Source organism: Megachile rotundata, chromosome 1 (assembly GCF_050947335.1).
Source record: "Megachile rotundata isolate GNS110a chromosome 1, iyMegRotu1, whole genome shotgun sequence".
NCBI lineage: Eukaryota > Metazoa > Arthropoda > Insecta > Hymenoptera > Megachilidae > Megachile > Megachile rotundata.
The window spans coordinates 2,112,520-2,127,140 of record NC_134983.1 but is presented as its reverse complement, the minus strand read 5'-3'; the positions used below and the strand labels follow the sequence as shown (position 1 = coordinate 2,127,140).

General features: G+C 28.3%; 2 protein-coding genes across 5 annotated transcripts in view; both read right to left on the bottom strand.

Annotated features, from left to right (window-relative positions):
• The window catches only part of Gyc88E (Guanylyl cyclase at 88E), a 134,324-nt gene that overhangs the window by 119,230 nt on the left and 473 nt on the right, over positions 1-14,621 (bottom strand). The window lies entirely within an intron of this gene.
• On the bottom strand, positions 806-14,262 carry LOC100875686 (sugar transporter SWEET1). Its single transcript, XM_012291890.2, has 4 exons — positions 14,207-14,262; positions 7,630-7,785; positions 1,216-1,335; positions 806-1,133 (listed from the first exon to the last, which is right to left on the bottom strand). Exons 2-4 carry the CDS (start codon positions 7,717-7,719, stop codon positions 1,026-1,028), a joined length of 318 nt encoding a protein of 105 aa, XP_012147280.1. The 5' UTR covers positions 7,720-7,785; positions 14,207-14,262; the 3' UTR covers positions 806-1,025.

Here is a 14,621-nt window from a genome sequence, read left to right as displayed (position 1 = left end):
AAACAGAAAAATTGTTTATTGCTAAATAGGGGTTTGTATTTCCATTTTCATCCAGGATTGTCAAAACTTTATTACTATAACACAACAATATTTTGAGTATTTATTTATTTAAAGAAATAAGTAAATTACTATATTGTATATTACGGTACTATAGTGAGCTTCAAACTTTTGAAAACTATACATATTATTTTGTGTATTATGTCAGCAGTGTTAGCGTTAAATAAGATGATTGCAAGAAACTACTTGTGCTACTAATTTTTTGATTTATTATATATGGTTGTGAATGACGAATAAATGAACTAAATGAATGTGAATTACTACTTACCAGAACGTATTGTTATTTTAAGGATTATTAGCCAATTGAAGAGATCTCCCTATTATATGGTGAACACTTGAATGAAAGGGGAGATCTCCCCTTTTTACATTGTGCTATTAATACCTGTACAATAAGTACGCTTTTGTCAACTTTTAAACTTTAAGGGTATATGCGTGTGTATGACATTTGATGTTACATGATCTATAATAGCAATCTAACAGGAAGAATTTTAAATATACACTTTTTATAACAATAACTAACCGTTTCTTATTTTTAATTCGCAATTATTCTACATAAGATATTTTATTTGTTTTATTGACGTTAGTTGCGTTTAATATTCAATAAAATATAAAGTCAGAATAGTAATATTTTGTTATCTTAGGTTCACTCTAGAACAAAATTATAATATATAAGTGAAAAATAAATACATGGCATTTATCGGATTCTTTAAGGAACGGCCACTTAGGTTTAAAAAGAAAACATTCCATGTTCAATGAGAAATAGAACTATTTATTCGAAGAATAATCTAGTTAAAAATAGAATTATCTTTCTCTCGTAAATAATATTACAAATTATTCAGGATTTATGTCTTCTGTATAAATCGCAATCATTGGTTTGTAAGTACTGGTTTGTTGGAACATTTTATACTAAACTAAAGTACAGTATTTTAAGATACAACAAATAATTTGTAATATTCACGATTGTTTTGTTAATCCATCTTCTCTTGACTGTTTAATTTGGCTTTCGACTTTGAGGGAAATATCACAAATAACGACATTTGCACCACGGATAGAAGAAAACCTATCACATTCTGAAACTTTTATAACAAAGTAAAAACATTAGAAACTGATGAAATTTCCTTTACTCCATATATTAATAGAATTAAGTGATCTACTTACGATGACAAATGTGTTATTAATTATGAGGCCATATAACAGCCATTGAAACGAGGCTAGAGTACCCATAAATATAAGCGGAAACGGAAGAATATCTGTATTCTGTGTCCTTATAACTTCTCCCTAAAAAAATAATTGAGAGTAAAAATGAATTACATACAATGTATATAATTATTACACCTAAAGAATCTGATAAACGCGACGAGTTTTAAAAATTTGATAAATCTCCAATAGCAAAAGATAAAATTGATTATAGCGCTTGGAAAATCAGTTCATAGAAGCTATCAGAAAAACGTTAGCACAAAAGTTGTATAATATAAAAAAGGTATTATACGGTATGAATAGTTTCTGGCGATTTTCCATCCACGTAAAAAATGGTTTACAATATAATGTACACCCCTCGGTACTATACAAGTTTTATACATAACATTTTTTTCATATTATTACTACTAACGCAAATATTCAAGGTAAATATTGCTATTGCTCAACCCTATACTTTTATACACAGGATGTTCAATCTAAGATATTGACATTTTGGTATACATCACTATTATAATTTGTGATGAAAGATATTTTACATAAAGGACGAATTATTTCGAGAGGAACATAATATGATGTTATTAGTTCTTTTGTAGGTCATTCGATTCTATCGATTATGCGTGAAAATGGACTTTTTTAAATAAAATCGTGTGGTTTTTTAATACATCAATTAAATAATTTCAATAATTATTAGTTTAAACTTATAATAAATATACTATCAATTTAGAAAATATTTTAATTTAAATAATGCTAAGAGAGTATAATCTCTCAATAAAATGTTGACTTTATTAAAAAAAAAAATTCAGAAAGTAGATAATATAAGTCAAGTATAACATTATCAATTTCAAAATTTTCGCCCATAATCATTGCACTGAGTTCCTGCTATAAATAGGTAATAAATAAATAAAGCTAACATTTTAATGAGACAATAATGATTGTTTCTACAATCACACATAGTACATCGACTGATACACTCAAAAATATAACTCCATTATAAAAAACGAAATTACTTTTCACATTATCTTTGTGTGTTTACTGAAACACTTTTTTTTTAAACACTTATATATGGAATTATATTATACACATTCTAACTATTTAGCATTATATCTTGAAACGTTACTTGATATTTTCAATGCTATCATAATACAAATAATACTGTGTTAATGTGTTTATGAACATACTTATTACAGTTAGATATCGCTGTCGCTTTGATATCGATAAAGTTGTCGGTAACCAACAAGTCAAGTATTTCAGAAAAATGTTACAATAAATTACTACACTTACATAACTTTCTACTTTATCTTCAAACACTCATGTTCTATTTTATTACAAAAATGGTATAAGTAAAGATCAGAAGCGATATTCGAAACACAGAACAAACCTTTGTTAAGATGGCATGTTTGAAATTAACGTCATGCTGAAGTAAATAAAAGATTCAATGTCCCATTAAAGCGTTCAATATAATGATTACCATAATTTTTGGAACATTTTCGGTGATCGAACAAGAAAAAATTATTAACAATTATTAATCAGTGTTAAATCATAAATAAATTATAAAAATAATTTTTTCCTCAGCTGCCCCAATCCAAACTCTAATTTTACTGACATATTTTAAAAATGTCCAAAGCTTTACTCTTACATTGTCACGCCCTATCCAAATAACAAACGATGAAATTTTAATTCCCATTTCCCCCACAGGTATTTTTATCAAATACTTTTTTCAATTTTTTCCTTTATTAGTACATGTGTGAATTCAAAAGCGAGTTTTCGTTTTTTCTCTACCTATTCCACTGATGATACAAATAAGACCAATTTGATTTTAAAATTTGCAAATCTATTTTTATATTTGAAGTTTTAACTTCAACATCTTCAATTTCTTTTAAACAGTCTCGCAGAAAAACTTCAAAATTTTGTATTAATGTAATATTACTGCATAACATATGGCTCTATATATGTAACTAAAAAAAGAAATAAACAAATCGAGTCTTCTTAATGTATTACTGAAATTCGTGGACATATTTGTAAATAATTGTTATAATTAGACCAAGTATTAATAAACAAATAAGCAAATATAGCTCATATTAAAATACGTTATAAAGTCAAAGCAATGTTAATCTAAACTTGACTTTTAATCTAGTTAAAGTTTCTGGACTGCGGAAGAGGTGATGATTTACAATACACATTTGAACAGAAAATTGTTGAAGGTAAATACCATTTCAGTTTGATAGTGGTTTGTGTTACTTTCTTCATTTTCTTAAAGTTGTATTAATAATTTTAAGCGACCCATCTTCGCTTACTTCAAGCAAGATTTTCTAAAATTCTCTTCAAAATTCCATCGTGCTCTCGACAGAAACTTTTTGTGGATACATTCTGTAAAAAATTGCGAAAAAATTAACTGCTACCAACTGCTAATTTTTCAATAACAATTTTTCTAAGAAAACCACGACCTTTTAAAACTAAAAGCATTTTACATAAGTGGATTTCAATTGTTTACATTACTCCCATTATAACTTGTCATAATTACGTAATTACATTTACGTTATTACATAATTTATATATGTAAAATAATTTAATAATAATACTTGTATACAATGCCTATATTTATCGCCTAACTTTATTTTTATTAAATATTTATAAAAAATATATTAATATTACTACAATAAACATAGTAAAATATGTATCGAAAAATAGTAACAAAACACAAATTTTATTTTTCATCCCTGACTTAATTTTTTGTTCGTGTTAATTTCAAACTTACTACCATAAAAAACTTAATTTATGGGTAAAATTTCAAAAAAATTAAGGATATTTTTTCAAAGCTATTAAATAAAAATTAATCTTTAAACAAAACAATTTTTTAAATAAAATAACGAATACAATAGTACAATCTTTCTTGATTGAAATGGAACAAATTGTAACTTAATTCGATAAATATTAGGTTGGGGAATAAGTTCGTGGTGTTTTGACATTTTCTTTTTTTTACAGCGACCTTTTGCAATTTGCAAGAAGTTATAATATTCATTCGATAGAGCTCTTTCTGCTCTACAAAACTGTGTTAATCATTTTTTTCAGCAGATTCATTCGTTATTACTATTGAGGCTCTGAAATGGAATATCCAGGAGGTAAAAATTAGCACTTTCGGCACTTGCTCTTCTTCGCTTTCCATCGCGGCCAAAAAAGCTGCTGAAGCAGCCCAGGATATTTGCAATGTATACGGAGAAGGTGTCATAGGTGAGTCGACAGCACGGAAATGGTTTGCAAAATTCAAAAATGGCGATTTTAACGTCGAAACCCCGCCCCGCAGCGGAAGACCTTCTGAGTTCGCCAAACAGCGTCTCCGAGCACGTGTGAAGCAGGATGGTCCTCAAATTAGTCGTGAATTAGTCCAAAAAATGAACTGTGATCATAAAACTATTCTCAATCATCTCCATTCAATGGGATTTGTCGAAAAAGTGGGAGCCTGGGTGCCTCACGAAGTGAACGCTACGAACTTATTGCCCAACCTTAGGTTGAATTTTGCAAACCATTTCCGTGCTGTCGACTCACCTATGACACCTTCTCCGTATATATTGCAAATATCCCGGCCTGTTTCAGCAACCATTCACAACTTTTCACAACTTTTTGGCCGCGATGGAAAGCGAAGAAGAGCAGGTGTCGAAAATGCTGCTTTCTACCTTCTTGATATTTCGTTTCTAAGCCTCAATAGCAATGACGAATGAATCTACTGAAAAAAACGATTAACACAGTTTTGTAGAGCAGAAAGAGCTCTATCGAATGAATATTATAACTTCTTGCAAATTGCAAAATGCCGCTGTAAAAAAAAGAAAATGTCAAAACGCCACGAACTTATTCCCCAACCTAATAATTTTCGAGACAAAAATTTATAAATCCATTCATTTTCATGAAAAAAAAATTAAAAACTTTAAAGGTTGACATCTTTTAAACATATTCGAAACCAATAAAATGATAATACCTTCCCCCCAATTTCATATGCACTACGCTATATTTTAATTGCAGCAAAATCCCTCGCATGGTCGTCAAAAAAAGGCCGATTTGATGTAAAATCACACTACCAAAAAGACTAATAACATTTCGAGTCAAAAAAGCTGAATAAAAATAGTTCGTCAATAGATAAAAATTTAAAAGAATAAACAGCGTGAACTGTTAAACATGAACACCTTGAATATCTCCTCAACTATACATGTGTACAAAATATATTTTACTCAAAACTGTTATCGCAGTTTTTCAAAAACTATTTACAGTGTGAAAAAAAAATTAATTAATCTGAAGTCAACTATACATTATAATAAAGAAAAATACCAAACATTTTCTGAAGTTTCGATTTCGTATTAACAACATTAATTTGATGTAACTATTACTTTTATATGATTTTAAATTTAAAAATGTTCACTAAATATAAAGGTGCTTAAACACAAATATTATACCTTGCTTTAAAAAATAGACATAAAATAATTTTCTATAGTAACATTTTTCTTGTTTGAACATACATTTTTATATTCAAGATTATTAAAAAGTTAACATAATAAATTATTGAACTCATAGTGACATAAAACTCGAAAGCTTTAAAAATTTGTAAATTTAACATTTCTAAATTTCTTAATTTTTAACTTTGAAATTTCTAAATATTTAAGTTTAACAATTTTTTGCACCTATTCTAAATAGCTGCACTTAAAAATTCAAAAATTTGAAAATCTAAAAGTGCCTAAATGTGAAAAACAAAAATTAAAAAATTTCTGATCTTAAAAATTTGTCATTTGAAAATTTATGAATTCTTGGATTTGAAAAACCGACATTTAAAAATTTCAAAACTCCAAAATTTTTGAATTTCTAAATGCAAAATGTCTGAATTCCAAAATTTGAAAATTTAAACATTTCTAAAATTCAAACTTTCAAGTCAGAAATACTTAAAAATTACACGTCGATTTTTCAAGCGTGAAATCAAAAACTATTTCGCAAGCGTCGATAAACTGATTAATAACTGTTAGAAATTATCAGTGGTCGAACAGTGCAGCACTCAATGGCAATACAAAAGAGTATTTATATATATGTACAATATCTTAACACTTTGACGGCCGCACGTTTCGGGAAAAGACTTGCGCTTGCCGCCGGCACATTTTGTCAGCTTTGCGACAAATTGGCAAGCTTTTGAGAAAGGCACGCTGACAATATACTGTCATATAATTCATCGATATAATTCATTTAATAACCAAAATGTATCATATAACAGTGATATAATAAACGAAAATATAATAATAATGTACTATATTATATAAATATACAAAATATAATAATAACTAATACAATAATAAAAAAAATGAAAATTTAATGATGCAATAGTTACTCGGCATACTGGTTTTCAAACAATTAGTTTAGTATTTTGATTTTGTATGATATTTTTCAAAGCACAGTTCAGCGTGCAGCGAAATACTACATGAAGAGCAGATAAATGTCTGTTCGGATCCATTTCATTTCGTCTTTGTCGGATGTACTACTATCTTTGTTATCGAAATCTATTACTGAATTCATCAAATTTTTCAGTTTGCTAACAAGAATTACGTTTCCACTGTCTGAATCTTCACTGTCATTTCATTCTGACGCACCTAACATTTGTTAAGTTATCGGCGTATATATCGTCGTCACTTTTACTCATTTTTGAGGATTGCATATTTATATGAATATAAATAGATAGATACATAGATGGATACATAAACAGATAAGTAAAGTAGTCATACAATGAATAAACAATAAACAAACAATGGATAAATAATAAGCAACTGACGCTTTGCAAATATTTAAGATAATCGCTGGCTCGTATACATGACTTCGGCCGTCAAAGTGTTAAGAAAGTAATGTACTAATCAACGAAATATAAAACGATTTGTGTGCGATACTCGAACAGAATAAGAAATAAATAATTTCACTGAAATTAATTAAATTCCATGATAATAACATTTTTAAGATTTCTATTTCATTATTACTTTTCGTTGTATGATTACGCACATTTCGTATGATTTCTCACAGACTATGACATTTCAGCGTTTCTAAAACTTCTTTATTGTCGTTACGCAATCATGAGAAAAGGAAAAACTTATGTACAATTGTTTTAAAAATTCAGCACTTAAACGCTCTGAAAAAATACTGGTACTAACTGTGCAAATTTTATCTGGAGTAAATATTGCGATTCTGAATCATTTTATTAATATTAATTGATAAATTGAAAACAGTTATTATCGATAGAATCGAAATTTAATTAAAATAAATTGATATTAATAAGTTGAAATAAAGTGTAAATATATCAATTTTGATAGCTTTATTTTACTAAAAAAGCATGCGTAATATTTAAGAAAATATACTTACGAGGTGTATCAATGGAGACGCTATTAAGAGCAAGAACAATGTTGTCACAATTATACCGAATCTGAATTCAATCTTCTCGGAATTTTCCATTTGTGCATACACAAGGAAGACCGTTACAAACGCGGCTGTCTTGCCTATTAAAGCGAGCGTATCCTTCTAAAAATGCGTAATACTTGAAGTGAATTGTTCATAGAGGCACTGGTGCGTTTAGAAATATTTTTCCAAAATTTCTTCGCACAGCAGGAGCTTCGGTTCTTTGTAAAGGCATAATTTTGTCGAACTATCGATATATGTATGTATTATTATTTTGCAATACAGTAATAACTACGTCTTGTTGTACATAAATGGAATTAATACGGAACAACATAAATACGTTAAAGCAGTAATCAAGGAGAATATCTAAGAAATACAATATCAAGCAAAAGTCTCGATATACGTGCCTGCAAGAACACTACCCTTAGATTTTTATCCTTATGACAATGCTAATGCTTTATGTTCTTTATTCTACATGCATAAATGCACAAAATATTATATAGCTTTCATTTTTTTTAAATAATTACATAGTCCTCATATGTTCATGTTATAATAATATAAAAATAGTATGCCAATATATTCAATAAAAAATCGCATCTCGTCCAATTTTCTTTCGATCTTTAATTTTATATAACTGGGTTTTGCAATAAAAACGATTTCTAATATACGCTAACCAAGCTTACAATGTCTTTAATTTTTTTAAGAACTTTGTATATCATTTAATACAAAAAATTCGATGCTGAATAAAACTTAGCATCATATTCTTTTATTTCTATATATATACTACTGAATGACGTATTACAAGTTTACTTTTGAATCAAAAGCACTTTCAACTTTTTTATTCGGCTTATACCCTTTATGGTGTTTGCAAATTTTAAAATTTAGGGGTTGAAAAATTTGTACTTTCAGGAATTTAAAATTAAGAATTTGAAAGTTGAAAAATCGGAAAATTTAGACATTTCGGAATTTAGAAATTTAAAAACTTGAGAATTTAGAGATTCAACCATTTAAAAGATTGAAAATGTAAAAATCTGGAAATTTCAAACTTTGAAGATTTGAAAATTTAGGAATTTAGAATATAGAAATTTGAAAATTTTGGGATTTAAAAATATTAAATTTAAATTTATAAATTTAAAAATAATCAGTTGTAAATAAAACTTCTGACTTGTACATTTTTAATAAAACCTCTATTTGTAGCAAAAATTCACTACGTATTCAGAAAACAATAATTTAATTCGTAAAATATTAGAGATTAATTTAAAGTAGAAAAAACTGAAATAAAAAGATGTTACTTTTTAAGTGAATTCCGGTATGAAACATCTATTTATATTATAATATAATGAAACAAACTTTTGTTCACGGCTTTTTCTTCTTAAACAATTAAAAATCACACTAAATTTAGAAATAAATCGGACTTACGTTCTTAAAATATAACGAAATACTGTTAAAGTATATGATTCAAATTATCACGCATACTCAGAGCTATTATAATATCTATTATAGAATTTTTAAAGACTCGTGTATTTAACTGTATATTTTTATTTCCAAAATTACACTTCTCCTCTTTGCCCATTTTTTAACCAAGGAGGTTATGAAAAATTTGATAACTCAGGGACTTAAAATCTTAATCCGACTCTCGGCAGGGTTGTAATATTACTGAAAATTATGACCAACCTTAACCATAAAAATTGACTGCCTGATAGTGAAGAAAACGTATATATTTCTATAACAATAAAGCAAAAAAAATAGGGAATGATTAGGATATGGTGACATATTAACTTCTGTAGTAGCTATAATACCCAAACTTTTAGTTGGTAATATGTCATAATGTAGCTCAATTGAAGTTGATTGAACTGCTCTGTCCAGCAACCAACGAACGTTTCAATCATCAATTCGATCCAATTCTTACAGCATTAAATACCTTGATTATGAATCTACTAATTGATTTGATCCTATACGGACAATATTTGTAAAATTTTATTTTGGAAAACCATCTTTTTCAAGGTCAAATGAATTTTATGGTTTGTCTGTGAAAAATGTTGAATTTCTGAGTATTTCAAAAGATTACATTCAATTATTTCGGATATACTGATGTAAGTTTTGAATAAATTAGAGATCGTTCATTAATATTCGAAAATTTCTGTCATTTTTAAACTTCCCTTATAATCGTATTCTCGATTATATTTTTACTAGCAAGACCGTCTTTGGCACTTGCGTATTCCGAGACAAAAACCGACGTTACTTTCGCCGTTATGGATCGCTCCGTTAAATCAATGATGAGTACAGTCACTTTTTAACCGACTTCGAAAAAGGAGGAGGTTACTCAATTCGATCAGTATATATATATTTTTTTTTTTCTATGCATGTTCGCCGGTTTTTTCCTAGGTGGGTGAATCGGAACAAAGCCTTTCGCATCTTGTAGAGTCTGACTCCCCATTGGTACCATTACCAAAAATTTTTTCATTTTTCAGTTGCAAAGAATTATTGTTGCAAAAAAAATTGAAAAACTAATATCCATGTTGTCTTTTACTTAATTATGTTCATAGCATTTACACAGAAAAAAAAAGCCCGAAAGAACTGTCTCACAGTATCCTATACAATTCTCCCCATTCCACTAAAAAGCGTGAAATAAAATAATTTTAAGAAAAAAAATACGCCGACTTCGAAATGCACTAAAAAGTATAAAATAATTTCTATGTTATACAGTTATCTCTAAACTTCGACCCAACGAAAACGGCTTTAAATATGGAAAAATGTTTCAAATAAAAGTTGTATGTGTAGGATATTATAGGGCACATAAGATGGTGGTAACAATTTGAACTTGGATGGTCATTTGAAGGTCACATGAACGTCATCTTCAGTTTTTTAAATAGAACACCCCATTTTTTATTGGATATTCTTGTAGACTTTGTTTGGAAGTTTTCAAAATATTACCTATATCTATTTTTATGCAAGTTATCCCCAAAACATGAAGCTTCAAGTTAACATATCGTCGACATTCATATTACACAAGCTGTACCGCACGAAGGTTGCACGATCAAATTTACACCACTTATGAGTTCATTTTGAAGCTTCATATCTTGAGAATGACTTGCACAAAAAACAAACATAGATAGTATTTTAAAAAGGTCTCGATGAGGGCTACAAGAACACGCAATAAAAAATGGAGGGGTGGGGGGGGGTTCTATTTAAAAAACATTCATGTGACTTTCAAACGACTATGCAAGGTCAAATTGTTGCCACCATCTTATATCCTCCTTGATATCTTACAACTTTTGTCTGAAACATTTTTTCATATTTAAAGTCGCTTCCGAAATATAAAGGTGATGCCGGACATTAGAGACATCCTGTATACATATGTATAGCTATGAATAAAGCTGTAATAATTGACAATATACAAAGAGGTCCTTCTTTGAAGAGGACTTTTACATTTAAGATTTCTTATTTTTAAGATTACTAAATCTGCAAATGTTGAAGTTCATTTAAAAGTTTGGAATTTTGCAAATTTATAAATTTAAAAATTTTGTGTAAGAAAACCAGGAATTTTAGACATCTTTAAATTTGAATATCACTAAAGGGTATAGCCGGATAAGGTAGTCAAATGTGCCCTTGAGTCGAATCAGAATCCCAATTCATCAGTCGATAACATATCCAAAAAAAACATCTCACACCAAGTTTCAACCCCCTATCTCATCCGTGGGGGTAGTCAAAGGGAAAAAACGAAATTCCGGTTTTTGGCCCTTTTTGCCTATTTAATTTCGTACAAAAATTCTGAAAAAAATTCTAAAACATTGAGGTCCAGATAGCGCATATTATAGAATTTTTTTCTATAATATTTGAAAAAAAATTCGAAAAAATGCGATTTTTTAGTGAAGATGTCGGAGCACTACTTTTATATTAATGTGGTAGTTAGATATTAGTACAACTATTATTCTCTAATTTTTTCAGATTTTTCGGTGAGGTGCGCCGTAGTTTAAAAAAAAACAAACCTTGAAATATTTCTAAAGTGCGTTAGAAATGTTTTTAAATAAGTAGTATCCATTGCTATATAATTAGAATGAAAAAAATTAATGATTAAATGAAAAAAAAATAGAAGTTCAGGCAGGATCGAACCTGCGCTAAAAAAAACATGCAACGGTTTACGAATCAGACACCTTAAGGGGGGCAATACCTTTAGAATCTTGAAAAATTAAAAAATTTCTTTTTTCTGTAAAATGTTAGTGTAACATCTTAAAAATATTTTCTCAAAATTTTTAAGTGAAATACGAAGCCCTTTTGAAGTTATAGCCGATTAGCGCCGCGAGTATTCACGCGTTCAGTGCGGAGGACTGAAACTTTAAACGCGTTTTTCTTAAAACTACATTTTTACAATTGGTGTGGCTGATAACTCAAAAACTAGTTTATCAATCGCGCTCAAATTTTTTGCACATATCCATGACAATAGTATCTAACATATGAAATAAATTGAACATTAAAGTCCTTTTTTATTGCAAAATATTGCAGAAATTTTTAGTAAAATTCAAAGTTTTTCTTTAAAAGCGCGCCATTTTTTTAATTTTACACATTTTGCACATTTCTGAGGTTCATCTACTAACTGTAAATGTTAGTTTTCGAAACATTGTCTGCAAACTTGTTTCAGACCAATATATCTAAAGCTAGAACCCACACCGATTCACGAGACGCGCCCAAACACTTCCAGAAAGGATTGTTACAATTCCGCCATTTTTAAATGTATTTAAAAACAAAAAATATTGTGTTATAGGCAATAATTATAATAAATTATACCTGAAATTTCAAAAACGCAAAACAAAGATATTGCCCCCCTTAACCGTTGCGCCACCGATGTCGTTGGAAGACCTTCGAACATTTACATATATAAAGAACGTATCATAAAACTAACTAATTAAGTTAATTTCATTGTTGTAATCCATAAATCAATTGTGTGAACGTGAATCCTCTTAAAATTACTTAATGCATCTTTTATGGGAAAATGACATAAAAATTCAAAGCAGAAGTTTGTTTTTCGCGCGAAAAAATCGGTTTTTGATTTTTTAAACTACGGCGCACCTCACCGAAAAATCTGAAAAAATTAGAGAATAATAGTTGTACTAATATCTAACTACCACATTAATATAAAAGTAGTGCTCCGACAGAAAAAAATTCTATAATATGCGCTATCTGGACCTCAATGTTTTAGAATTTTTTCAGAATTTTTGTACGAAATTAAATAGGCAAAAAGGGCCAAAAACCGAAATTTCGTTTTTTCCCTTTTACTACCCCCACGGATGAGATAGGGGGTTGAAACTTGGTGTGAGATGTTTTTTTTGGATATGCTATCGACTGATGAACTGGGATTCTGATTCGAATCAAGGGCACATTTGACTACCTTATCCGGCTATACCCTTTACAAGTTTCTATATTCTTAAATTTGCGAAGTTCCAATTTTAAGTCTATAAACTTCAATATTTTTGAACTCAATAATTTGTGATTTCGAAAATTTCTGTATCTTTATAATTTTTATATTTCTAATTTTGGGTACCTATGATATTGAAAACTTCTGAGTTAGAATTTTTGATTTAATGAAAAAATTTCAGACATAATGAAAATCTGCTCTGTTTAATTTTGCTGTAGATAATTACTTTTCAAAATAAATTAAAAAATATTCTAAAGAACTGATATGAGTATCACTCAGTCAGTATCACTCTTTAGTGGTAAGCTTTAATGATCATTCAAATATATTCAAGCATTTATAATGTATTCAAAAGTAACATTATTATATTCAAAAAAGTCTACAGCCCCTTTTGATGCGCATAAAAATGAAATATTTCTTGTAATTAAGTTAGTAAATTTATTTATACTTGAAAATACGTTCTTCTTTCCAAAATCAAATTTCTCAAAAGCTACATATACAAAAAAAGGGATTAGCAGCTTTGTAGTCAATACATTGAACACTATAAGAAACATGAACAGTGAAATTTGAAGCATTAAATAGGTTAAAATTTTTGCACAGAGTTAAGGTATACTTCTGAGAACCTTATATATACCTATTGGATTTCTCTCCGTATTAAGTTCAGAATTTCATATATAGTACAACAAGACATAGCTTACAATATGTTCTACTTATTAAATTAAAAATGTAAAAAATAAAAGTTCATGAAGAAATAAAATATGTTTGAACAAAATAACATACAAAAGCAACGTCATGCATTTTAATTTATAAATATAGACTCATACCGTGTGTGATGAGTAATAATAATATACAGCCATATATGCTGTATTTACAAGTACTCCAAAGACATTAATATTAATCATTCCAGGATCCTTCAAGATCCATGCATACTGAAGCATTAAAATGCACCTATAAAAGATTCTTGGTTTATTATATATCTATCTGTGTAATTCATGTTATTATTTATTGTTTTTGTCTAAATTTATAACAAATGCAAAATGTTTTCATTGCAAATAAAAAATTATCATTGGATCTAATTAACTTCATTTCATAAAGTTAAATGCTTTTTGTGTGAAACATTAATAAATAACTTACATTCCTATACCACCCAAAAAAGGCATTGGGTCTACACCTTTCGATGAACCTTTCTTATAAATATCCTTGCACATTAATCTAAAATTAAACCATAAATAAATATTACACATTACTATTATTTTTCTATATTAAAAATAATAACATATATATCAATCTATTCTTTACTTCTATATTGAAACAACTATAAAGTTTGAAATTACAAAATATGATTTTAAAAAAATATTTCATTAAATATAAAATATTTTAATAATATATAGTTACTATTTATTTACGTAAGTTCAAAAAAGTCTAGTGAATAAATGCAAATAAATATTCAAGCTACTTTCACATTTTATTCTACAATTATAAAATAACTTATGTTGCAAGAAACAGTTTCCCAATGAAGTAATGAAAATAGTAACGAAATTAAAATTTT